The 27146-nt window shown below is 41.0% G+C and overlaps 1 protein-coding gene across 1 annotated transcript; it reads right to left on the bottom strand.

The window, feature by feature from the left end:
- Positions 1-1601: 1601 nt before the first annotated feature.
- LOC146316954 (potassium/sodium hyperpolarization-activated cyclic nucleotide-gated channel 4-like) lies at positions 1602-27146 on the bottom strand. The gene is made up of 8 exons (XM_084734366.1): positions 25956-27146; positions 16258-16681; positions 14153-14314; positions 11503-11721; positions 9598-9744; positions 8206-8446; positions 5858-6022; positions 1602-4519 (listed from the first exon to the last, which is right to left on the bottom strand). Exons 1-8 carry the CDS (start codon positions 26609-26611, stop codon positions 3024-3026), a joined length of 3510 nt encoding a protein of 1169 aa, XP_084590492.1. The 5' UTR covers positions 26612-27146; the 3' UTR covers positions 1602-3023.

Here is a 27146-nt window from a genome sequence, read left to right as displayed (position 1 = left end):
TCTCAATCCGAGCTGACGCCTCTGGCAGGTGGTGTGGTGGTGCGGGGTTGGAGGAGAATAGTAATGAGCGATTGATCGAGCCCATTGGCAGTGACTGGCTAGTGACTGATTGTATCTCCCTTCCCTCGATGGAGGAGGAGGAGGAGGAGGAGGATGGGGGTTCAGAGTCACAGCAAACCTCGGGTTCAGTAACCAGGCAGTTAAAGCCACTGGACAGGATCCGCCGATGGTTTGACCTGCTGACCGGCTCGCAGCTCACAGTTCCTCGCCGGGCCACAGGTCCACAGAGAGAAAGAGAAGTATCATCTAAACACGTGAACTTATTAACAAGTAGAAGGATTCAAGAGTCTGGTTTTTAAAAAAAAGCAGTCAGTGATACACGTCTTATTGATTCAGCATAGCATCACAAAGCAGCAATTGTTCAACAACAGATGTCAAATTTTACAATCAAATGATGTAAAATGAAAGAGGTAAATATGCAGCAATATGACCCATCAGGGTTTCTTGTTAACCGTGTGTCCAAGTAACTGCTTTTAGCCCTTTGACTGGTGCAAGAAACATTCAGATCAGTCTTAGTGCATTGCTGGTTTCAGGATGTTTGATTATCCACAGTTGCTTTTTGTTATTCCATTTAAATTCCCTTGTTTTAATCTGTTCTAACCATTGGCATCCATAAAGATGGACGACATTGCCTCTCTCCAGAAAAGTGGAGCCAGAACATCAGGCTCGCCACCTGGTGGCTGGCTGTGGTACAGGTCATAAGCCCCACCCTCTCCATGTTTTGGAGATCGGACTGGGTCCAAAAGACAAGTCAAATAAATGTTTCCGACAGATGTTTTCTCTCATTTTAGGTAGTTATCATCACACTGATGTACATTCAAATGTTAATTTTTCTCATCCATTTGGTTTTAAAGGTGCAATATACAACAGTCAACCTCACAAGATGTCAGCAAACAACTATTTGCTAGAATGAAGTTAAGCTCCCTGTGTGCATATTGTTATCCAAGCTGCTCTGTTTATCCGGGCATGTTTGTGCATTAATGAAAGTCACTCTCTGTCTTCCCTGTATCTGTTTTCAACATGGCTGCCAGGTGAGGAGCGTTCTCATATTACAGGTAAACACCGCTCTAAAATAGGTCTCTGAAAACTACTGAAAACTGACGACACAGTATCATAATCTGGAACCCTCTTTGATCAACACTGCCTATGATGATGGTTTAATCTGAGTTTCAGGAGTCTCTGTCAGACACCAGAGCCAAAATGGCGGCTGCCTGGTCACCTGCTGCGTTTAAGTGAAACTTGTGAACTCGTAATTATGACAGAAGTCATGAATAATACGTAGTGAACTCAGAGCTAACAGAAAACTTTACAATGTCGTGAACACAGCATGACAGGGCGTAAACACAGTAAACGTAACTCGATTTTAATGCACTGACAATATATCTCATATTACAACTAAACAGTACAGTAAAATATGTTTTTATCTCATCTGAATTATATCATATTTAATCAACACTGCCTAGTTTCACAGCTTCATTTGAGTTTTTGGAGTCTCTGTTGGAAACCAGAGCCAAAATGGCAGCCATCTGGTCACAATCTCGTATTACAGCTAAACAGTGCATTAAAATATGTTTCTGAACACATTTTAAGCAAGAAATAGGCAATGTAGAAACATGATCTTGATCCACATTTGATCAGCACTGCCTAGTTTAACAATTTGATCGGACAACAACACCCAGCAGCCTCAAGGGGAAATAAATGTTGTATACAGCACCTTTAATTAGTTGTTGATGCTATAAAAAAGGGGGTTTTATGTCATGATTATCAGCTGAGCCCTGCTCGTGATTGAGACGGCTCGGTGTAAGAGCCGGACCACGATACTGTGGCTCCAAATGACGTCACTAGCGCAAGATGACAGCGCTCATATCCAGGATATTTTGGCTTCATTTTTGTACTGTAGGACGAAGAGGAGACCCGGCATCCATCTTCACTTAGAGTCAATGGTTCTAACTAAAAACAGAATATCACTGAAGTGCTTCGATTCACAGTACCTTTGTATACCCATAAAAAAAAACAACAACACACAGATTATTGCATACTATGCTGATGGCACACAAACCTTGGCTCAGGTGTATGTTCTGTTACCAGAGTTATTGTCGGACTGAAATGAATTGGCATCAGGTTGTGCGCCTCGCCTTGCCATGCACCAGAGCAGTTGTGGAGGGAAGTATGTGCGTTGTCTCTGAAACTGGTTACACTCTCCAGTACTCTACAGAAAACCATTATCGCCCTCAAGTTCAGCACATTCAAAAATTAATCCCACTTCTTCCACTCAAGACAGACAAACATTACATTACATTCATTACTTCAGTTTTTTTTTATAATGTGATCTGATTTGTGTGACCCATTTTGGGTGTGCAATATTGCTGAAACGCTATCTTGGAAGACATGCCGTCATCAAACCATTAGGTGATCTCTGAAACGAGCAAAGTGCACAGTCTGTCCTCTCCTCTAATCTCTTAAGGGGTAACCTTGCATTCACACGACACACTCAAGTGGTGGGAAAGGGTTTTAAAAAAGGACGATAATTTTTGGTTTCAATCATAACTGGATACAGTAAGTGTGGACAAAGTTCCAACTAAATGGGTGTAGCTAAAAGGTGACACAAAATCGCCTGGACGATGGGGTTTAAACAAATACTTAGAACAAATCACAGAGTGTGGTTATAATACAATACACAGAACAATTGATATTTTCATGAGGTGCTATATATACCCATCAATAGGTTTTGGATTTTATTACTATATTCAAAGATGCAATATCCTGTAGAAAAAAATATCCATCATTGTCCGTTATTATCCACGATCCATTCACTCTGATTAAAAATGAAACCACTCATTTCCGATCTGATTAGAGTAACACACCCTCCCACTTTGAAATTTGACAAAATAGTGGTTAAAACAATGCCAAGGTGGAGATGATCTCCCTTTTGTTCAGGCATTAGAGGAGGGTGTGTCTGAACCTCACAAGTTGGATGGGAGTTTGGACTGTTTGTGTTCGGTCTCTAACATCTTAGCGGGAGATCTAGCGCGGGGGGAGTGAACGCCAAGCGATTGGTTCTGAGGTTCGGGCCCTGAATGTGTCCGACTGACAGGAGTGGCTTGGCCCGGGATCGGGCTGTAGGGTTTACTGACAGCCATGGGGGAGGAGAAGAGGCTCGATGATGCCCCCGCCAACCCCTCCCCCAAAGGCCTTTCCTGGTGTATAGAGCTGTGAGAGCCTGAGATAGTCTTTATTTCCTGGGTAAAGAGATCCACCGAGGACTCGCAGGCCACCCGGGCAGGGCATGAGGTCTGGGGGTTTAGAGGGCTGTGAGAAACTGTCCTTCCCCTCACAGGGCTCTGTATGCTGGGACTGTGGACTGGAGGCGTGTAGCAGGGCGAGGCCTCGGCGGAGCCGTACTGTGCCAGGGAGGCGAGGGCGGAGTGCTCGGGGAGGACCTGGGGGAGGAAAACAGACTGGAGACCTGCGAAGCTGTGCTGTGCCAGGGAGGCTGCGGCCCCTCCAACTGCTGCAGGCCCCGGCTGAATTAATCCACTGGAGGACTGGGTGCTGCTGGTGATGAAGGGAAAATGTGGGAGGCTCAGACCGCTGGATGTCCTGCCTGCTCTGTCATGACTGTACCCCATCTGCTGCGTGGTTGCATGAGAGGTCTGCTGCAGCTGGCTTAGTAAGGGCCCGACTGAGCTGGTGATCAGAGGGCTTATGGCGGAGGCAGAGGGGGCTGGGAATCTCCCAACTAACCTCCCTGGCACCCCCTGCTGGAGTAAACCTATCGGTGGGTGTGGTGGGGTGGTCATAGCACCGTGGAAGGGCTGAGAGTGGAGCTGTGCAGAGCAGGTGTAGGAGACGGTGGCCTGGCTGATGGGGAAGACGGAGGCCATGCCGGAGTGTGGAGGGTGGAGCGGAGGCTGGTGAGGCGGCAGAGGGCCCAGAGGCTGCAGGCTGCTGGTGAAGATGGGCTGGGACATCAGCGTGGGGGAGACGGGCCCAGTGGAGAGGTGTTGTGTCCTGAGCGACGCCAGTGTGGGAGTCTCAAGCCCAGGTCTGAATTTGGCGGAGCTGGCAGGAGAAGCGGACCCCGAACCACCACTGCTGGACGCGTTCGCCCCGACATGGACTCTCTTTGGATGGCTGACGGGGTCCTTCAGGGCGCCTGGGCCCAAGGGGTGGTGGAAGAGGATAGGAGGCAGCTGAGATTGGTGGGCCAAGGCCAAAGCCAGAGGGGTGGTGGCAGCAGCAGCCTGGAGTGGGGCCTGAACCAGCGGGGCCCAGATGACCGGGGTGGGTGATGGGGGAGCAACAGGAGGGTTTAGGCTGGTCTGGATTAGCTGCGTGCACTGGGCCATGTCACGGTCATGTTGCACTATTCTTTGGATGATCTCAGTCTCTTGGAAGTTTAGAGTACCAGAACTTTGGTGATGCTGGACTTTATTCTGAAGAACAGAGCTCCTCTTCCCTGTTGAGAAAGTACAAGTAAGGCCATGCTTTCTTTTGTTGTCATTAAAGTTGAGATGAAATTAAAAAATGCTTTTAGATCACCATTCAGATTGTGCTACAAACAGTCAACTGACCTTCCTTCCCACCCATTTCTGGTCTGTGCTCAAATGACAGTTGGACAATCTTGGTACCTCAGTCAACTTTCTCCTTTCCCGTTTTTTGTACTTATATTTTATGTTAGGCTCATCTATGTTTAAAAGAAAACCAAATCAGTTGAAGACTGTTGAAACACATTGCTAAGGGTCCTATAAAAGCCTTAGCTATTCTTAGCAAAACGCTAGCCACTAGCTATCTAATCTACATCGATCATTAGCTAGCTGGTTGACTTGCATTTCGCTAACTTTAGTTAACTTTGAACCAAAATGTTTTTGAGACCAAAGTGGGAAATTTCAACTGGAATGCCCCTGAAGTGTGATTTCTAACTTAGAAAGTCAGAGCAATCTCAACAACCGCTGCTCTGCACCAACAGTAGTGAAAGTGGTTTATTAGCACTTCTGTCTGTCATTCACACAATACTGTCCTAGTTCATGTGTGCTATGGTGGTTGCATGTATAAACTACCATGCACAGAAAGTATTTTTCCGACTTGTCGTACTGGAAAACGGTAAACTTGGGTGTGACGTCATTTCCAGCTCCAACTTCCAACCTCCAAGGTAAATGAAACACACCATTAAGATGTGACCGTTGCTTTTACAGGAAGAGGAGAAAGTTGAGCGAAGGACCAAAGCACTCAGTTTCAAACAGCGTGCACGTATTAGGCCTCCATTTCTTGTTTTACTTTAAAACACCACACTGACCTCCCTACACAGACTCTCACTCCACGGAAATAGAGCAGCAGCTAATGATTATATTCATTATCGTTTAATCTGGTGGTGTTAATCATTTTTTTCGATTGCTGCTCCGTCCATAGAATGTCTGAAAATGGTGAAAAATGTTGATCAGCGTTTGACAAAGCCCAAGGCGACGTCCTCAAATGTCTCTTTTGTCCACAACCCAAAGATATTCAGTTTACTGTCAGAGAGGACTAAAGACACCAGAAAATATTCACATTCGAGAGGCTGAAACCAGAGATTTTTTTCTTAAAACATGACAATTGATCGTTCAATTGTTCTGTCAACCAGTGCCACCAGCATCACTGCAGTGCAATACCAGTAACACACGCAAAAAAATATAATTTCCATTATTCATACAAGACCAGCATTAAACGAATGTATGAATAACAGAAGCAAACAAAATGGAAAATAAATATGTACATGTTTAAAATGTAAACTCTGCCTCCTTTTATCTGTTGGACTCACCGATGCGGTCCAGGCGGTCGAGAGCCACCGTCTCAAAGGCCCTCCTCATCATGGGATACTCCTCCAGCACCTCGTTGAAGTTGTCCACAGACAGAGAGTAGAGACGACAGTAGTTATCTGCTCGCACGCTGGCTGTCCTCCTGCCTCGAGTCAGCAGGCAGATCTCTGCAGGTAGGAGCAGGAGAAAAAAAAAGGAAAATAATTTGTACTACTTCTCTAAAACATGTCCTGCTGAGTGAAAGTCAGAGATTAACAACCGGGATTAAAAAAAAGGGTAATTAACATGAAATGTTTAATGATGACTGTCCATTTTTCTCATGCATACAAGTTGTGTGTTACATTATAAATACATTTCTGTCTTTTTTAGATCCATTCATTAAAGCAAAGGCAAAAATAGTTTTATTAGTGCGAGACGATAAAACATGAAAAGACCAGTGCCTCTGAACCCCACAGATGGAGCACTTAATGCAATTTCTGCAGCTTACAGTTTGTCCTGACCTCATCTGTCGTGCCAGATCAGAAAAATAAAATAATGCGCCATTTAAAAAAAAAAAAAAAGAGTAGACATATTTTTCAGGGCAGACATATTGAGGATATACAAACACACAAACACAGACTCACACGCTCTGTCTCCCTCTACCCTGTCCTGCTTATCAATTTAATCTATTATTACACATGACGACATGGGATTTCTGACATATTTATTTCACCATGTGTTGGTTTTAAACAAACACTTTCTGTCCTCATTTAATGTGTGCTGAGAGGCTTTATGCAAAAATATATAGAATGTTTTGTGATTAAAATATCAGATGGAGGTATTTTATGACTCCTTCCACTGTCTGAAAATATGACAGAAGTAGAACAAATTTGTGCACACACACATTTAAGTGATATTGGGAAGAGATTCATACAGAGATATTTGCCATTTTGATTTTACATTAGATCTGTTGTTTTATATTATAGGAACAATCCCTGATGGAGCTACAGATAAAAGAAATGCTTACTTCTTCTTTACCTTTAATTTTATTATTATTATGCAGTGGGTTCATCTTATTTCATCCTTGTTTTTTATGGCAGTTTTATCAAGTGGGTTTCATCCATGTAAAGGGGCATTCTATGTTTTCTCTTCTTGTTTTTGAATCTTATTTTTACTTGTGGGTTTTATTTTTCATCTTGTTTTACATTAATTATTACGTTCAACCCCATTTTTATGTGTTCGTTCTGTGACTTTCTTATGTAAAGCACGTAATGAATGTCACTTCTTTGCTGTAAGGCGCTTTGGGTATTTGTTGTATGAAAGATGCCCACCTTACATCAAAGGTAAGACGTGTTAAAGAAGGTGTACTTAAAGGAAAAAGATAACTAACCTCCTTCTAAGACAGACTTGTTTTTAAACCAATAGGCTCCTGTAATTTATTATTTTGTGCTGACAAGGTGATGTACTGACTTCGGTGTGAATTTGACTGATACTGATATATCGGCCGACCAATATTATCGACCTGATATCGGCCTAATCTTAGCTGTAGTGGTCTATATTGTCCAACAGAATATAATGCAGATTGTTTTTATTTGTTGGCTTTATAGGCAGCATTTTATGTAATAATAATAACATTTTATGTCATCATTTACAATACAGGTGAAAGTTTACTGTGTCAGTGCCCTGACATCATTTTGGACAATAAAGTTTATTGCTAAATTGTGAAATATCCTCTTTGTCTTAAGTGTTAACCACTTCTGAAGGGTCATTGAAAAAAATGTTTAGGCATATATTCTATATTCTTCCCCCAAAAATACAGTGTTAGTCAGGCTTTCTGACAAAGCAGCTGTGTATAATTCAAATGTGCAGTATAAAAAACATTTTGCTCAAATATGCTCATAAATAATCACCATTCTTTGTTTTTTTTTTAAAAAAGTCTGCTTTCAGCTGAAAATGCAAGTGAAGTAAATTAACATATCAGTGTTTCCTGATTGACATTTGATGATGACATTTCATTTTGCTGCACAGCTGGACACCGACAGGGTTGAGACGCCGTAACAATGGCGGCGACAAATGGAAAAGTTCTGGCTTTCAGCTTTAAATATGGCGTTAACAAAAGGGAAAACCCCACAGATGGAATCAAAGATCACAAAGCTTTGCTCCTCTTAGCCCCCGAGCCCTTTTAAGGAGATGATGTGGACAATTTCTCCCAGCTGTAATAGTCGGGGAAGTTAATCTGCTGAGTGCCGGAGCAAAATAAATCAAAACAAATCATACTATCACCACTCCTTCACATACATTGAAAGTGACTCGCTGCCAGCCACAGAATACATTATCATGCAGCACACAGCAGGCTGCGTGCAGACGCTACCTCCAAAATAAGAGCCGTCAGACAGCTTGGTGTCTTTGCTGCTCTTGGTCAGGACGCTGACGACGCCATGTTGGATGAAGTACATCTTCTTGCCGATGGTCCCCTCCCTGATGATGTAGTCACCCGGCTGGAAGACCTCAAAGCGCAGTTTGGTCAACATGGAGGTGACAAAGTTTGGATCAGCGTTGGCAAACAGAGGCATGGATGCCACCAGTTTACGACAGTTAAAGTTGATGATCTCCTGCAGAAGACACACCAAAAAAAACTGTGTTTTAGATTTCAGCTGACGCAACAGAGATGTCAGTGTGTCACTTATATGTGTACATTTCAATCATTATAAAAGCAGGGCGGTTAGCGGTGGCTTAGTGCTCTGTTAATGAGGCTCTCTGTCCTCATACAGTCTCCAGTCATTACTAATCAGATTACACCACTATTAACATTATCGTGCAGAGTAAGAGAGCTGTATTAGATTACACAAATAATTAACTGTAAACCATTTAGGACGAGGATGCTCACTTCATTAATTCACATATTTGATGCTGAGAAAACATACATTTAAAACATTTCTGTTTATGTAGGACAGGAATACATGAACACTTTACTTCTTAATACATATACCTATTATACTATACCTTTCTACTGTCCCTGCTGTTAATACATATTTATTTATTGTATTGCATATTGCATGAAATGCATATTTATTTTTTTTATGAGTAATGACTGAACAAAAATACTACTACTAGTTTAGTTTAACCCCACAATTTAGCATAGAAAAGTAGTATATAAACATAAATAAATGAGTTATAACACACAATTATGTAGTTTTAAGCAAATCGCATATCGTATATCAACCATCAATAGCCATATTGATTGATTGATTGGTTAATCAATTATGTGATTGATTGATTACTGATGGATTTGTATAAAGCAGGGGTAGGACTAGACAAGCATGTTGCATCATGAATGAATGAATGTGTAATTTATGTTGCTTATTGAAAGTCTGTTGAATATTTAATTTGTTTAGTTAATATGTTTTTTTCTACACATATCTTTTTTTAAGGTCTGCATGTCCTACACAGTGTTTTAAAGTCACAAACAAATGCAAAAACACAAAACATCAATAATTCAAATTGAAAGATGCCATGGTATTGCTCTTTGAAGCATTCACAGACCTAAAGTTCATTTTAAAATTTTTTAAATTTGCCTAAAATGACGAGGGCATTTAACTCGATGGCCTGTTGAGGCTTATATTGCTTTTTATTTCTTGTAAATGCTAAAAAGGTGGAGTTAGTGTGTTTCTTTCAGCTGTGACAGACGCTGAGGCCAACTTTATGATGACTCAGCAGTATTATCATCAAGACAACAACAACAACAAGGCGGATGACGTCCGACCTCTCGCAGCGGCTCATTCAGCTCCTCCAGAATGCTCTCCTCGTCAAACATCTTGCCCTGGTAACGGTGCTCGTAGTAGTCGTGGATCCTCTGGCGCATGTCTGCAGGAAGCTTGTGGAAGGACATGTACTGCTCCACCTGTTTATACTGTAACAACAACAACAACAACAACAACGACGTAAACACATCTCCAGTTATCGTAATGATAAATTCAATAAAAGTATTTTGTCTGTAACTGTAATATAAGCACATTTTTGTCCAAGACAAAATGCAAAGTCATGTCAAAATGAATATATTAAAGTGATTGATGTGTTGGCTCAGAGGTGGACTATAATGTGTCTCATTATGTTAACAGTCAACTGTCAGGCCATCTGTGAAACCTGCGCCTCTGTCCCATCTGACAGATACAGTTGTGCTCTGCAGGCGGCGGCTAATAACATTAACTGGCGTGTCCTTCAGCCGTGTTCTCTACCAGCAGAGCACATATGAACCCGATCTCTATGTATGTTATGTCCTGCTGTAAGTCACCCCTCGATAATGTCCCTCTCTTTTTTTTTCTGTTAAAAATCTATAACAGTAACTCAAACAGCTCTAACCCTTCTCATCTAGTCATGGTTTTCCTCTGTGGCGCATTTTCTCACTCAGTTGCATACAGATTTATGGCAGGCAGGTGAAAGTCCTCGCATCAGTCTTGGGTGAAATATTTTCTCACTTTATCATCATCAACATTTGACCTGCATTTCAATCAGTCGTGGAACGTTATTCAAATTCTTTACCTTAACTTACAACAAGGACTTTGTAACTGATTATCAATCTAACACTAATGCATCTATCTGACCTACATAAGCAAACAAGAAAAACAGCAAGAAGGAGGCTATTTTATTTATGCTTGATGCCTGTAAGTGGGTCGGCATGTGGACCGGAAGGGCCCACATTTACATTTTCACAGGCGAAGTACAGCTCGCTAGTTAAATAGAAGCAGGAGGTTATTTTTCTCTGGATTATTTTGTTCTTTACGTTACATATTGCGATTATTAGGGGTTATTCGATTTGACTTGCGATGTTAAGGTTGTGATTCTATTCAATTTTCGATTTTTGATTCAGACATTTTCTTCATCACTGTGCACTAAGCCATTGTTAGACTATAATTGTACTTAAAGTATTAAAAGTACTCATTATGCAGAAATGGCCCCTATGAGTCTTTTATTATTATGTATTATATTACTGGATTATCACTACTGATGCATTAATGTAAATAGCATTGCACTGTTACAATGTAGTTTATACTGTTGGATAGGGCTGCAACTAACAGTCATTTTCATTGATTAATCTGCCGATTATTTTCACAATTAATCGATTAGTTGATTGATCGTTCAGTCTATAAAATGTCAAAGAATTTTGAAAAATGCTCATCACGATTCCGCAGAGCCAAAAGTAACTTAAGATTACTTTTTCATCCACTCAACAGTCCAAAACCTAAACATCCTTTATTTACTGTCATAAATGACATAGAAAAGCAGCAGATCTTCACATTTAAGAAGCTGAAACCTGCAAGTGTTTGACATTTTAACTTGAAAACTGACTGAAACAATTATAAAAATAACTGGTGATTAATTTTCTTAATCGACTGCTCCCTGCAGCTCTACTGTTGAGAAGTTTAATCTCTAACAGCACATTGTACTTTGTAAACTGATTGTATGTTTTAATTTAAAATTGTAATCTGAAAAGTGGCTAAAGCTGTTAAATAAATGTAGTAGCACAGAAATATAAAGTAGCATAAAATGGAAATACTCCAGAAAAGTGCAAGCACCTCAAAATTGTACTTATTTACATCCCACCACTGCGTTCAACTCTCTCGGGTGTAAAGAAAGTTGATTTTCAGCCAAGCAGAGAACAAACACCCACCTTTTCTTGGTACTGCCTCCTGGAGGAGTCCAGAGACTGAATGAGTGCAGTCGCATGACCCACAAACATGGCGAAGCAGGTAGCGCCCACGATCATGCTGAGGATGGTGAGCCACACGTCAGCCATGCCGATGGGGGGGTACAGGCCGTACCCGATGCACAGCATGTGACTCATGGCCTTGAACAGGGCGTAGGAGTACTGCTGACCCCAAGTGTCGTTCTGAAAGGCACGGAGAGGAGAAAAGAGAAAGTTTATCAATATCCACAGTGGTGGAGCACATCTGTATGAGCCCATTCAGGGTTATTGATCAAGACCACAGGTGATGACGCCTTTATTTACTCAGTTTGTTGGCTTTGAAGCACCTGACCGAGAGGCTCAGACTGTCATAAAACATCCACACGCTGACCTCTGACCTCTGCATTACTGTGGTGTAAGACTAATATACTCTGCACTCAGACTGATAATTAATAACGCTTATCTATAAATACTTAACCATGATTAGGGATGTGACTAACAATTATTTCCATTATCATTTAATATGCAATTTTCTCACTGATCCATGAAAATCTTTGGTTGATAAAAAGTCAAAAAGCTTTTATTTGACCAATAGTCCAGAATACAGAGATATTTAGTTCACTATCATCAGTGGCCCGGGGCCCACTGATAAAAGTAATGCAAATTTTATATATTTGCACTATTACAAACTGGGTGTCTGTGGCAGCATTAAGGCTGAGTGATTTAAAAAGAATATATTAATTGCAATTATTTTGACTGATTTTGCGATTGTGACATGATTTGCGATCATTCATCATCATTATTCTCATTTTCATGAATTATGATGTGAATTTTGTGAGGATCTGTACCACAAAATAAAACTTTTCTTAAGTCTATAGAGTGTAATGTAGGCCAGGACATCTCTGCAGCACAATAATATTTAATTTAGAAATTATATTTTGACACACATTTCGATTTTACCGAATATGGTACTTACAACGATTTGAAAACTGCAGTACTAAATAAGTCAGTCAAAGTCAAAAAAGTAAGTATTATTTGTTGAGAGTTCAACATTTATAAACTCAGCTGGTCTGCTTCATCGGGACAGAGTGGGTGGTTTTTTTTTTTGGATCTGATTTGACTGACTGCAACCAAACAACCTCACAGCTGTCATCAGATTTTGGGTCAAATGTTGCTAAATCCTGATTGGTGCACACAAGCATGTGACATCACCTTTTTCAAACCAGTGAAAACAGGACAGACAAAACATAAAATACAGAAAAATCTCTGATGTGAGGCAACAAAAACTGTTTTAACTGTCAGTACCTGATCTGCGCAACTCTCAGTAGAGATGAGAAGGAAGCGAGAAAGCTCAGTCGTCAGCTAATCCATCATTAAAAAATGTGATTAAAATATATATGGTTTAAAAAAACTGAGCGAACTACTTTTGCCATGCTGCGGTAGCTTAGCTTGCTTGCATTTCTCTGGTGGACAGCTTCAGTGTAGTGAAGCTCCATTTAATGTAGAGTAAATGGTAGCTTGAAATAATATCATGATGTTTTAGGATAATCTGCAATGACAATATTCTTAACAATACGACAAAATACTGATAAATAGTGAGTTTTCATGATGAAATGAAAAAATCAGTGCTTTTGAGGTGTCACAGTATAATAATTCCCACCATCCAGAAACTGCTCAAATAGCAAAAACTGGGAATTTTTTCTTTTAGGGTACAGAATTTGCTTCTGCATCGGGAAATAAGTGCATACAAACTACTGATTAAAAAAACATTCAATCATAACTTTTTGTATAGTTGTATACTGCAATAATAATATAAGGTAGTCACAAAAACCCACGGCACACCTGGCCACAGTTTGGGAACACATTGTTTTTTCTGAAGAACGAGTGAGCCACCTCGCTCCCGTCTCGCCTCTGTTGAGATTTACACACGTGCAGCACTGATCAGGCCGGAGGTATGGATCGGCTACTGTCACCAACTTTGGCTGAAAATGTTGTGTTCCTGCCAGCGTTGGGCGACTGGACAAATACATCGGCTACAGCTAACGGGCTGAGGGTTTCTGGGCAGTTTTGTCATTTTGTTTCACTAATTTAACAGCGAATTAAGGTTTTATTTTAATAAACCCTCAGTTGGTGATAGCTGGAACAGTGGAAAATCTAACGAAGGCAGTTTTAGCAAGTTTTACCTTATTTTCATGTCCAGCTTAAAAGAAGAGGGTTTTACGATGAGTTAATGAGGCAGTTACACTCATCTTAGTTCAGTAAATGAAAGAAACTTGGATTCAGATGGCCTACGGTTGTATTTTTCTGTTTAAGGAGGAAAACAGGAGTGAGCGTGTTTCATTTATTGGCAGTTTGTGTGTTTGCTTTGTTTACTGGACGTAGCAAACGTATGTAACATACGAAACATAGCAAACTCCCTGCTTGCACTCATCTCCCAGCTGAGACTCGGGAGGACGGGAGGATGCATGAGAGGGGATGAATATATCGGCAGTTGCTGGTTGATGGGCTGACAGTGGCTGGTTAGAAAGCTTTAACATGTTGCCCAACGAATTCATGCAAGACCACATCACTTGTAGTCAGACGTGAAAAAAAAAACACGTTTGGCTGCTGTCTGAATCATAAATCCTCCACTTACCACCATCTTGTTTCTGGTGACCCAGCAGTCAGGGGGGAAGTCCTGCAGCATGGGAACCAGGAACTGCAGACAGCCATCCCAGTGACACAGCAGCAGCATCATACCAATCAGGTTCATGATGCGCACCATGGCACTGGCCAGGTCATAGGTCATATGGAAAACCTGTGGCACAGATTATCAGCTTTAGTGAAGTGGAAGTGAAATAAACAAACACACATCTCTTCGTAAATAAATCTATACAATTTCAATTCTCTCTCATGCAATCAGAGGATTTGAAACGTACAGCAGGTCCTGTGTGGGCCGATGGACACTGGGGACCTATACCAGACCACATTGTTCTTAATCTTCTATAGAACGCCAGAGGCTGTTTCAGGGTTGCATAACCATCTGCAAGCAACATTAATGGCCTACGGGGAGTGCAGCCTCAGTTGGTATTATAGAAATAAGATAATGCAGGAAAAAATCTGTTGTTAAGTGAGTTGATTGTGTGTGAGCGTTGGAGAGGAACCGACAAATTAACTCCACGGCTTTTTCACAATGAGCAGTATAGTATACTTATAGTATAAAAAAAATCCAGACAACGTTACATGTTAGGAGAAATCTGCTAATGCAAAGCAAATCTCACAACGTTCAGCACTTTAGTCAGATGAACATTTGAGAGCAGGGCTGCAACTAACAATTTCATAATTGATTAATCTGCCAGAATGCTGTGAGAAATGTCCATCACATGATCTCAAAGCAAGGCAGTATCTTTACATGACGTGTTTTATACATCTGTCGGAGCAAAATGCAAAGATTTAAAATAAAATATTCACATTTAAAAAGTTGGGAACTTTTGGAACTAAAAAAATAACTAAATTCTCAAAATTGCTGCAGAATAATTTTCTAAGTAACTGAAGAGTAATTGACTGTTACAGCTCTATAGAGTGCTGCAGGAATGATAACCCAAATCTGGTTCCCTTGTCTTTAAGTCACTGGGTTTTTGGTTACTATGTGCGTAACACAAGCTTAAGAGGTTTTCAAATTTTGTTCTACAATATATGTCAGTAAGTACTCCACTTGAGAACTTTGAGGCTTTTACATGTCTTTAAAAAGTTGCTAACAAGTGGAAAAATCCAAGCCAAACCCTAGTCACTTAGTGGTGGTGACAGTGAGGTCATGTGACCGTGGTGCAGGTCTTTTATAGCCAATGTTAGCATTTATGCTTCAAAAATCATAAACTCGCCACATTGCTGATAAACTGCACAAATTCGAAATCCAATGGAAAGATAGTGAGGCCTGGATTTAATCAAAATCGGCATGTACACAGATCATTTATCCGCCCCCATATGTAGAGACCCGCACCTCTACTGGTCCCTCCAGGCTACATTAACCTTTACATCATGTTGAGCAGCGAAAGCATTCCAGGTGATTTCTAAATTATCTAATGTATGAGTGTTTTCTTCAGTGATTTACGTTAATGATTATAGAGGCTGCTTTCAGTCATTTTAAACGACTCCATGCGTGCAGAAATGTACTGTGCAACATTTAAGTTGCACTGCTGTGCCTTGTGTGTGAATGCCCAGGCAGCGTCTCTCTTATTGAGGAGACCCACCCCGACCTCTAGTGCGCCCTGTAGGCCATATTACCTTTTTAGTTGAGCTTTCCAGGTGATTTCTGTATTGTGAGTTTTACTTGATGTGTGAGTGTTTTCTTTAACAATTTACATTAATAATTAAAGAGGCTGCTTTTAGTGTCATTTCCATGCGTGCAGTAGTGTCACTGCAGCAAATAAACAGGAAACCAAAACCTGTAGTTCTAATCTTGACAGGACAGAGGGAACAGATTCAATAACCAAAGAAGCTGTGCTGCTGTGCCTTGTGTGTAAATGCACATACTCTCAAGGGAGATGCTTCACCCTAGTCTCCACCTACAGTCCATCCACTATTAATCAGAAAGTTTTATGATCTAGCCCACCCAATCCACAGTGCTAAAGGGTATAACTATGGTCCACGCATCACTAGGAGGGAACCAGAGGGATGCTGGCCTATAAAAATACGTCATTGCCACAGCACTCTATTAGTTTGTGTGGAGTCTTATATGAAACCTCTCCCTGCAGAATCTACCTCTTCCCACTGGTGGATGTAGCGAATGAGTCTGGAGAGGCGCAGCAGCCGCAGCAGGCTGAGGATCTTGGTGAAGCGGACGATCCTCAGGGCTCGTGCCGTCTTGTAAAAGTCTGAGTCGATGCGTGTCTCTACGATGAGAAAGATGTAGTCCACGGGGATGGAGGAGATGAAATCCACCACGAACCAGCTCTTCAGGTACTTGATCTTGATCTGCTGCGGGTCCAGGATGATCTCCGTGTTGTCCTCCTTGACGATGCCCGTGCGGAAGTTGAGGACCAGGTCCATGAGGAAGAAGGTGTCCGAGACCACGTTGAAGACGATCCAGGGCGGGGTGTGCTCGTCCTTGAAGAAGGTGATGCCCACAGGGATGATGATGAGGTTTCCCACCATCAGCAGCAGCATGGTCAGATCCCAGTAGAACCTGAAACACACATAACTCACGCTGTAATTAACAGCAGGACAAAGTCATTTAGGCGCAGAAACTGCATTTAGATAAATCATCATAAACTTCAGCCAGACCTGAGGCACAACTGTGCTGAAAATTTTATGTCAGGGTGTATAAATAATTTTTAGTAGGGTTTTTTTTTGTATTTTTATGTGTTTATTAGAGATCTGTGCAGAGCTGACAGAAAAGGAGAGGAGAGAATAATGGGGAATGCAACAAAGTTCCAGCTGGACCCGAACCAGGGGCACATTAGTGACCAGAGCATCCCATCAGCAACTATTTTTAATTAATCTTTTCAGCCACTTTTACAGCAAAAGTGCAGTCTTCTCCACTACGAGGTTTTAATGCTTTTCTTTGTCATAGATGACAGTAAAGTGAATATCAAGGAGTTTTGGTAAAAATCTACTTGAATATGTTATGCTGGGATCTGGAGTGTTATAATGGGCATTTTTCACCCTTCTGTTACATTTTACAGACCAAACGATAAATAAAATAATCAAGATAATCTGCAGATTAAAGGACCAGTGTGTAGGATTTAGTGGCATCTAGTGGTGAGGTTGTAGAATGCAGCCAACTGAGTATCACACGCTTCACCCTGGCCTTTCAAATATGTAGGAACTGCTGCAGCTCGCACTCCTGTGGTGTCCACGCAGGCAGTGTTTCTGTTGCAGCGCCGCTCCTTCCAGCCCTAGCTTTCTGCATTAAGTTTGCAAAAGAGAATCGAAGAAGGGAAAAGAGAGAGAGAGGAAGTGATGGAGAGAAAAAGAGAAAAGACAAAGAGAGGACACTGGAAAATAAACGCACTGCCCCTGATATTTTCATGTATGAGGCATATTCTACAGATAAAGTGTTTGAAACTGAGAGGTGTCATGTTACTGGTATAATGTTGATGACAACAATGAGAGATTTTGATAAGAATTTTGTGCATCACATGGAAAAAATAGGCAGCTGTAAGGAATGTATCTGGTCTTCAATCAATTAAAAATTATTAATTAACCGCAATCATAATGCAGGAAGCAGTGTTTTAAATTTCTAATTATTGACTTTTCTGCATCAGTTCATAATCTTTCATGACAGAATCTTGATGAATCTAATATGAGTATAACACTCCATTTCTGCCATATTCTGGCATTAGATCTTTTAAACTAGAGCTTTAACCAATAACAAAAATGATCACTAATTGCAGCCCCAGTATAAGTAAGGTCTGATTAACAGTTTGAACTTCTTGGCCTGTTTTCTTTCATCAAAATGCTCAAATAAAACCTGAGAGACACAGAAACAGGTTATAAATAGACACCAGTTTTATCAATGGTTGCTGTTTGGTTTACAGATAAGACTCAAAGCAAGAGTCTGAGTGTGTGTGTGTCCATGTGCATACTGAATATGTGCTGCTTATTCAAAGTACTTCTGGACGTGCAGAAACTTCAAATAGAAATTAATCTCACTGCATCTTGCAGTTGCACACTGTAAATCAAAGTCCAGTAGATTTATGTTCAAGTGGGCAGAGACAAGGCAAACAAACTGCTCGAAATAACCAAAGCAACACAATGAACGATGAAACTACAATGGTTCTTTAATTCAGCTCAATACTGGGCTGCTGGCCACAGGGACGGAGACGAAAATGGCTTATTGGAATTCATCTGAATTACTCATGAGGAAATATTGATTTTCACAACTAACTAAATCCTCAAGTATCAGTGGCAGAGGGTTCAATTTCTCCTATAATTGCATGAAAAAAGTAGCTGCTTTTAGTTGTTGTTTACAGTGCAGTCACCAAATTGCATTTCAAAGTACTTTAAAATTGTTTGATTAAATTTCAAAGCTTCAATAACAAATGTGGCAAGTTATAGTCAAAACTAAATATAAAATCATCACGTAATATGACACCACACCACGTTGTTTCACTCTGTTTACTATTACTATTGTTGGTTTTCTTAATTCCCTTGATTCTGCAGTATTGATGCATAAAAAAGGAGAATATCAGAGCAATTTTAACAGGAAACATGTAGACTACAGTTACACATGTACAAAGGCCAGCTGAGGTATAGAGAGTGTCGCTCACCAATTACCGTCTTGAGTGTTTATGAGATGAGAAAGCATGCATGCATGTGATTGCATGTCCGATCCATTTCAGAGACCTAATTAACCACAGATCGATCCGACAGGAGCCTGACACACCTACAGGGCCGGTGCAAACTGCACAGGGAGGAGGGGTGTCGAGGGCGTCTACGATGGCGCATGCATTACACCACTTTCGGGTACTCGTGGCATGTGAGGCAGCATATAGTAACCACACTGTATGAGCCAAATGATTGTTGCATTCAAGAAAGGATAATTCAAGCAGAGGTAATGTAACAAAAGCGCTGACTGGACAGATGAGGGTCCATGAAAGAGGTGACCAACCGAGATGTCACATGAAAGCGATACTATAGTTGAAATTCTGAAAATGTGACAGTATTTGTTTTTCTACAGTACCATACTGTAGGTACCAGGAGTGCAATTCTCCAGCACCCGATGGATGCAGCAAGTGTGCTGGTCAACTTGTCGAAAAGAAAAACAGTAACACCACTTCCTAACTGGAAAAATGCAAACAAATGAGTGAGAGAACATCAGATTGTTTTTGTTTTTCCAAATGAGGATGTTCTTTTCTGCACTGTGCATCAGCAAACAGGTTATGTAACATGAATGCTTGCCCTGGCTCTATTTTTGAGAAGTCTCACACGCTTGCTTATTCTCCGACCAATTTTCTTTGGTCAAACTCAAGGCTGACATCCTTGATGTTTCTGTTTCCCTTCAGGAGAGACAGCAAGAGACTAATTAATGAGACTGAGAAGTGGCACCTTTTATATGAGAATATCCACAAAAAAATGAGGTTTTGTACAGAAAACAGGGAGCTGCTGGGAGATACGTGTAAAACTGTCCCCAACCTGACTTAAGAAAATTAGTCATGAATAATTAATTTAGATACTTAACTTACTCCACTGCAGAGAGAGAAGTTACAAGCGGCACCAATGCAATATCACTCGTAATATATCTGGACAATTTTTCATCAGAGATTAATAATAAATTAGCAAAAACTGTATGCAAAAGGTGCCTTTGAACTATTCAGATGAAAGGAGGAAACATCCAACTTTCAGTTCATGTTAATTTGGCTTTAACAACATATCTAAAGTGTTATCCTTCTTAATCTTATCCTGAAATACACATTATCATTATTTTTGTTTGAGAAGGCTGCATTGTTGTTAAGCTAACAATCTGCAATGTCTTAAAGCTAACATAATGTAACTATAAAAAATGTAACATTAGCATTTTGTCACCATGTCAGTAAATTTAAACTACTGCTTGCACTCTGAATTGAACTTATATTCTTTTGTTTTTTGCTATAGTAGTATTTGGTGGTCAGTTTTTGAAATTAAACTAAGCCTGTCCAATAACGCCAAATTTTAGCACTGGGTGTTGTGAGTCATTAAGACGTTCCAGTGGAACATGAGCGCCCATAAGAGAGAATTAGTGGAGTTTCAAGTCTGTGAGTTCTCACAACACATTACTGCAAATGTTTCACAGTAAAAGCCTTGCTAAGAAAAGAAGAATTTCTCTTAACTGAAATGCTGCAGGGCTTTTAATTTGAAACAGATACAGGAAGTGCTGAGCGGTCTGGAAACAAGAACAAGGTTTCATACCTTTTTTACTTCTGTGTGAAGACACAGCTTGCACAAAAGTGTACTGATGCAGTTCTTACTTTCAGGGCTTGTCTGAATAATTTCATTAGCATGTTTTTTTTTTAAGTATCGAGCATACGACTAGATAAGTAAGACTTGAATTATACTGCATGAGCTGTGTAAGAGTTTTTAAATGTAAGGAGCACCATCAACATGTTCACATGGAGGAAACACAGGGTGAGTAACTGGTACACAAATCATGTTGAGGGTGAAGCGCTGCTTTTGGTTAGTTAGCATGTGACAATGACACCAAGTCAGCTGAGAAGTGGCTCAAGTTTTTTTGTGTCACCATCGGCATCTAGAAAGCATCAATCCTAATCTCATATTTTTTTTTTTACATAATATCATCCAATAACAATTGGCGTCCAATCCCAAATTCAAAGTTCTGCAGCAGAAATAACTTTTCACTCCACTGCCTTCAGACATGGACAACATGGTTCCCTGGCTGTGATTTGCGTCAGTCTTAGTAAATATTCCCTCAGTCTTTTGTTGTGGCAAACAAAAATAAAATTGGCTGAATTTTATTATTGATTTTGTTTGTTACCGTGGTATCAAATTAGGTCTCAAATTGTCACTGGTATTGGTATCGACCACTAAATTTCTGGTACTGTGACATCCCTAGATGTGACACAACCTACGAGCTTACTTACAGCAAACCTCCACGGGAGAACATCACAAAAAAAGGGAACCAGCGAGGGCAGGTTGGCCATTTGTTCTAATCAGCTTTCTGTTGTTCTCTGCCAAACAAAGCATTTGCATTCCTCTCTTCATCTGCCTGGTGTCTCTGCGGTGACACACTGGTCCTAATTGCACTTCCCCTCTCTAGCTAAATCCACCGTTATCTCCTGGGAATCCATGTCATCTCCAGAAGTCAGCTCCCATCAGCCAGATGTTGAGTAGTTAGCATTACTGCTCTGCACACGTCACTGTGCTGCAGAACGAACACTGGAACAGCTGGACCAAAAAAAAAAAAAAAAAGAAGGTCTGCAGGGGACAGTGCATTACTGCCGTCCCCCTGCAGACCATCCTGCATGATCATCAGCTGACTGTGCACGCAGACAACTTGCTGAAGTAAATCTGGTGTTACCATCAAAATCCATCTGACAGTTGTGGGGTCTCTGGACCTCGACTGGTCCCGTGGTGGAGTCTTGCACTATTTGGGTCAGAGTGCAGCTACGTTAAAGAGCATGAGAGCACAAAGAGAGGGGAGTTACAAGCAAAGTGAACACAAAAAGGCTTAAAATGGTGAAAGGAGCTTAGATCAATCAGGACAGCTGAAAAAGGGATCACATTTGTACTAGAGATACTTATCTCTTGCTGCCAGGGCGCAGCTGAAGCACAACAGCCTGCATGCAGCTCAGTGGCTTAACACACACCTGTACTGTGGCTCAGTCCCACCAGCAATCATATTAACCATATTTACTCAGCGTGCCAGTTCAGTATGTCTGCTGCTGGATTCACAGCAGCAGTTACTTATGGTATAAACCAGTGGTTATCAAACAAGGAGGTCATGAGATAATTCCTGGAGGTCACCAGATGGTTGTAAGACTAATGTATAAATAAGAAATGTAAAAAAGAAATGTAACAGCCACCTTACTAATAGTTAGAAATATAAACTAAAATTGTCAAAAATGTTGATTCTTCAGCACTTTTTCAATACCATATTTTTAAAGCAGCCAAAGCTATAAAAAAAGAAAAGAAAAGAATCTACAAGTGCACATTTAACAACTTGTTTCAGTTTAGTATTTATTGTCCAGACTGAAATTTCGCTTGCGACATAAAAAAAAAAAGGTGTGCAAGTTGTTAATAAAAAAAGAAAAAAAAAAGAAAAAAGTGTTTTGTGTGCCTTTTTGCTGTGGTATCAAAAGATAATACTTGTATCGCAGTTAGAAAACGACAATTACCAACATAAAGCACCATTTTCTGAACACACACATCATAAAACAGCAAACTTAAAGTACTCAGTCCAGCATTCATGATGGGAAACGAGCCATATATTACACACGCAAAAAGCTTTCATTTAGTGAGGTGCCATCGTTAAATATGCAGCTATAGCCAATTTTGCTAGCTATCACATGGAAAGACTAATGTGGAACGATGGCTTCAGCTCCATCAACAGAGACACACAAGGTGCCGACTAGGGTTCAACTATTTTCATTATCCAGTGATCTGTTGGACATTTCCTCGAATAATCGAATAGATGTTTGGTCCATAAAATAGCACAAAATGGTGAAAAATGTTCAACAGTGTTTCAAAAAGCCCAAGATGACGTCCTCAAATGTCTTGTTTCATCCACTTCCCACAGATACTCAGTTTACTGTCATAAAGGACTAAAGAAAAATGAAAATATTCACATTTGAGAAGCTGAAATCAGAGAATTTAGATTTTTTTTTTTTTAAATGACTCCAAATGACTAATCAATTATCAAGGCAGCTGGTAATTAATTTAATAGTTGACAACTAATTGATTAATTAACTAATAGTTGCAGTTCTAGCGCCAGTGTTTCCAACAGAACACCGAGCTCCCACCAAGCTTCAGAAATATCACCCTGACTTTCTGCAATATGGAATTTCTGTGGCGGTCACGAACCAACTTGATTATTCTTGAATATTCTTCAGCATGGAAAGTTTTAAAGTCCAAAACTCCATCCTAACAGTACAGTCAACTAAAACACAATTCGCCAGCAGAAAAGCAACAGAAGTCTGGTTTTCTCGACCCAAGACAAGCACCAATTTTCTTAAATGCACAGTTGTATACAAAGCAATGAAAACATGGAATTCTTTGCCATTGTCATTGACTAAATTAAACACAGAAATTAATGTTTAAAAAGCAAATAAGGAAACGTCTTGAAGAATCATTTTGGAAGGATGCTATGTATATGGGATTTGTAGTTTTTGCTGGGCACTCTACAGAGAAATCTCTTGATGGATATCCAAGCAAAAGTGCAAGTTTTTACTTGACAACTTTAATGTAAGTTTTTCCACATGTTGATTTGTGTGGACTGGTTAATGTTTGTAGATTTTTTTAATATGGACCCCAAGAGGACTTGCTTTAAATTTAGGGCATGGCCACTGGGGATCCTAACAAATAAACAAATATTCTTGGGGATCGTGACTGGAAAAGGTTACAAACCAGTGGTGTAAACAACAGAGAGATACCAGGAGAGGATCCATGCGTGGATGCACAGTGGTCATGGAAACACACACAGCATGTCAGCACACAACTGTTGCAGACATCAGAGGGTGAAGTTGACTGTTTGCAGGATTAGGATTGGATTCATCGGTAAGCCAAAAATGACCCAAATACCCGTTAATGGTGCAAAGGTTTACACCTGTAACTTGAAATGAGATCTGCAGGATAAAGTGTTCACTTTAAGAGGCCCGCGCCGTGCCGCAGGTAACCACTCCCGCTCGGAGTGCGACCCAAACCATGCATGAAGTAATGACACCTCAAAGCTCACATGTACACAGAGTTAACATCTGGATGTCCTGATTCCTCACAACATCATTTTCATTTCAATCTCTCTCATTCTCTCTCTCTCTCTCTGTCTGTTCGGTGTTTTGTGGTGTGTCCCCTCCCTGTCCACACCATCTCTGCTCCATTAGACTAATTGTACTGTAATAATCTCCACTGATGTGTGCTTCTAATATCTTGAATGGTCATGTTACCCTATTTTGATTACCCCATTTCCAAGCCCCTGCTGCACTCTCTGTAATCCATTGCCCTCGCTAAATGATAAAAAAAAAAAAAAAGTGTAATTCAGATGAGTGGAAAAAACCTGCAGTGACACACATCGGGCGTACAACTGGCCGGTGAAAATATGATGACAGTGAGCCTCAAGGTTAAATGTCATGAAAATCCTTTGATGGCGGTGATGAACAGAATGCTGGTTCTGTGTGCAGCATGCAATGAAATGTAGAGCATGCACGTATGCGTGGCACAGGTAAATTAGGGAATTACAGGTTGGCTTAGTTTGGGTGCACACATTTAATTTATAAAATTGTGCAGAAAATTGGTAGGTTAGATTATCATATAGCCTATCCTTGTGTGAATGAAACCCACACACACTTCTCCAGGCCAAACAAAAGAGGCGCTTACAGCCTACACATGTATGATATAATTTGGCTGTCATTGTCCTTATAAGAGGATTTTGTGTGCCAGCCAACTCCTTTATGATGCATCAAATGTTTCCCAGTAAGAAAGGCCTCTACAGTGTGAGTGGGTGAATTTAGAAAAAATTCAGACATGAAGCCAGTTATCATTTCAAGGTGTGTATAGATTACTGATATGATATTCTGCACACAGTCCTGATGATCATGCTGTTATCATGATATCATCACAATGATCAAAGAACACACACTCATCTTATATACTGTAGGGGATTAGTGTGTGTAGATGATATTAAGTTTATAGTGGCTTTAAGATCAGAGCTGCAACAATCAGTCAATTAATTGATTAGTTGATTGAAAGAAAATTAGTCTGCAACTATTTTGATAATCATTTCAGTTAATTTTCAAGCAAATAATCGCTGGTTCCAGCTTCTTAAATGTGAGGATTTGCTGCATTTCTTTGTCATTTATGACAGCAAATGAAGAGTATTTGGGGTTTTGACTGTTGGTTGGAATTCGAAAATAACTTGTAGACATCACTTTGGATTCTGGGAAGCATTTTTCACAATTTTCTGACATTTTGTAAACTAAATGATTAATCGATTAGTCAATCAAAAGAAATTTTGTTGTCAACCATTTTGACAAGCGATAAATAGTTTCTGTTGTTTTCCAAACAAACATGTTCCATATTTACCGGTTCCAGCTTGTTGAATGTAAGGATTTGCTGCCCATTTATGACAATAAACTAAGAGTCTTCTGTTTTTATACTGTTGTTTGGACAAAAGAAGCGATTTGAAGATGTCACTTTGGGCTCTGAGAAATTGTGATATCTTTGACACTTTTTGCGACTAAATTGCAATTAATCAATTAATCAACTAGTCGATCAAAAGAAAACCATCTGTCAACCATTTTGATAATCGATTAATCGTCACAGCCATATTTCAAGCAAAAATGTCAAACATTTGCTGGTTCCAGCTTTTTAAATGTGAAGATTTGCTGCTTTTCTTTGAGATTTACAACAGTAAATTAAGAGTCTTTGGGTTTTGGACTGTTGGTTGGACAAAATAGGCAATTTCAAGACATCTCTCTTTAGGCTCTGGGCAGAATTTTTCACAAATCCTTTGACCTTTTGTCAGCTAAATGACTAATCCATTAATCATGGAAATAATTGTTAGTTGCAACCCTAATTATCATACCTGATGGTTTTTCATGTCAAGATTAGGCCATTCTGAAATGATCAGACAAGCCTGAAATGTGTGACAAAATGACTGCTGCATTTTCTGTTTCATTTTTGCAGGGGGTTTTGTGTCATATGAGCTATTGGATGTCTAAATTTCCCTCAGGATCAATAAAGTATCTATCTATCCTGCAAGACACCACTGCTTGTTCCAAAAAAAAAAAAAAAATCTGCAGACAATTTACCTAAAATCACTGTAGGGGTGGATAATCCAGAATCCAGCAGACTTTACCCGCTCCCTCTCATGCTCCACGGCCCTCTCACTGCCCAACATCCGCAGGGAGAACTTGTTGACTCCCGGCTGGAGCATCGCTCCAAACTGCCGGTGCATGAAGCCAGCTTGGTACAGCCGGTCATCCTCGGGTATTATCTGCTCGCTGCCCTCCAACTTGATGAAACTTGACTGGTCAAACACAGATGCTTGCCCGGCTGCGCCACTCAGCCCCCCCGCTGCCCGCTGCTGGGCCCCGGGGCCGGGCTCACCGGGGAAACTCTCGCTGACTCCCGCATCAGCCTCGGGGATGAGGCGCCTCTGCTCCGCCGGGTCTGACCCGGGAGGATGGCGCCCGGTGATGGAGGAGATGCTGCCCCTGAATAAGCGACAGTCCCCATTCAAGTTGGTCTTCACAATAACGTCCCTGTCCAAGTCCTCGCTCCTGGCCTCCTCAATGCTCTTGCAACTGCTCGCAGGAGACGGAGAGGACAAATGTTTTAGTCGAATACTTTTCCTCTTTGTGTCCTTGTCGCCGCTGTCTCCTTCGTCAATCACGAAGGGTTTTTGCCCAATGTTTTGCGGCAGGCTGTAGAGCCGTTTGCGCATGGAGGACTGGAATCTTTCCATGTTGAAGCAGGAGAAGATGTGCGCTCTAAGGACAGCCCGTGAAAACACAGGGATGAATCATGAAGCTCAGACACTTGGGGTGCCACTGGAGGCAAAACAGTGACGGCGCATCCGCAGGACAGGTTGTATCTTATCTGACACTTGGGACGTGCCTCTGCCCCCCGGTCCAAACATTGAGATGCGTCAACAATACGTGGCCGCTTCAATCCGACGGTCATGTAAAGGCGCTAAACGGGAAATGCGTGTAAATCCAGGTGAGTCCAGAGCGTGCAGACGAGAGCGCATCAGGATGCAGCATGCTGAGCGTCGGACGTGCCGGAGTGGGAGAATAATACTGCTGCTGCTGCTGCTGCTGAGCTCCTCAATGACAAAGCATCATCTCCACCTCCCCAAAATATCTGTCAGTGCAAGGTGATGACACACATGCACGCAGCTGGCAGCAGCTGCATCCAAACAGTGCTGACATCACTGATCCATCAGCCGGCTCCAGTCCGGCTCTCTAATAACGGGAATATTGATGGTGCTAATCTATCGG

This window comes from Lutjanus erythropterus, chromosome 13 (assembly GCF_056507025.1).
Source record: "Lutjanus erythropterus isolate fLutEry1 chromosome 13, fLutEry1.hap2, whole genome shotgun sequence".
Classification (NCBI taxonomy): Eukaryota; Metazoa; Chordata; class Actinopteri; order Lutjaniformes; family Lutjanidae; genus Lutjanus; species Lutjanus erythropterus.
Note: the sequence above shows the minus strand (reverse complement) of the source record. Positions and strands in the feature narration are given on the sequence as shown.

Coding starts and splice junctions, on each gene's coding strand:
- LOC146316954 (XM_084734366.1), bottom strand. CDS start 26,611: ATGGAAAGATTCCAGTCCTCCATGCGCAAACGGCTCTACAGCCTGCCG. Junction 9,745..11,502: donor GGAGGCAGTACCAAGAAAAG/GTGGGTGTTTGT, acceptor TTGTTGTTACAG/TATAAACAGGTGGAGCAGTA. Junction 8,447..9,597: donor TGAATGAGCCGCTGCGAGAG/GTCGGACGTCAT, acceptor TGTCTTCTGCAG/GAGATCATCAACTTTAACTG.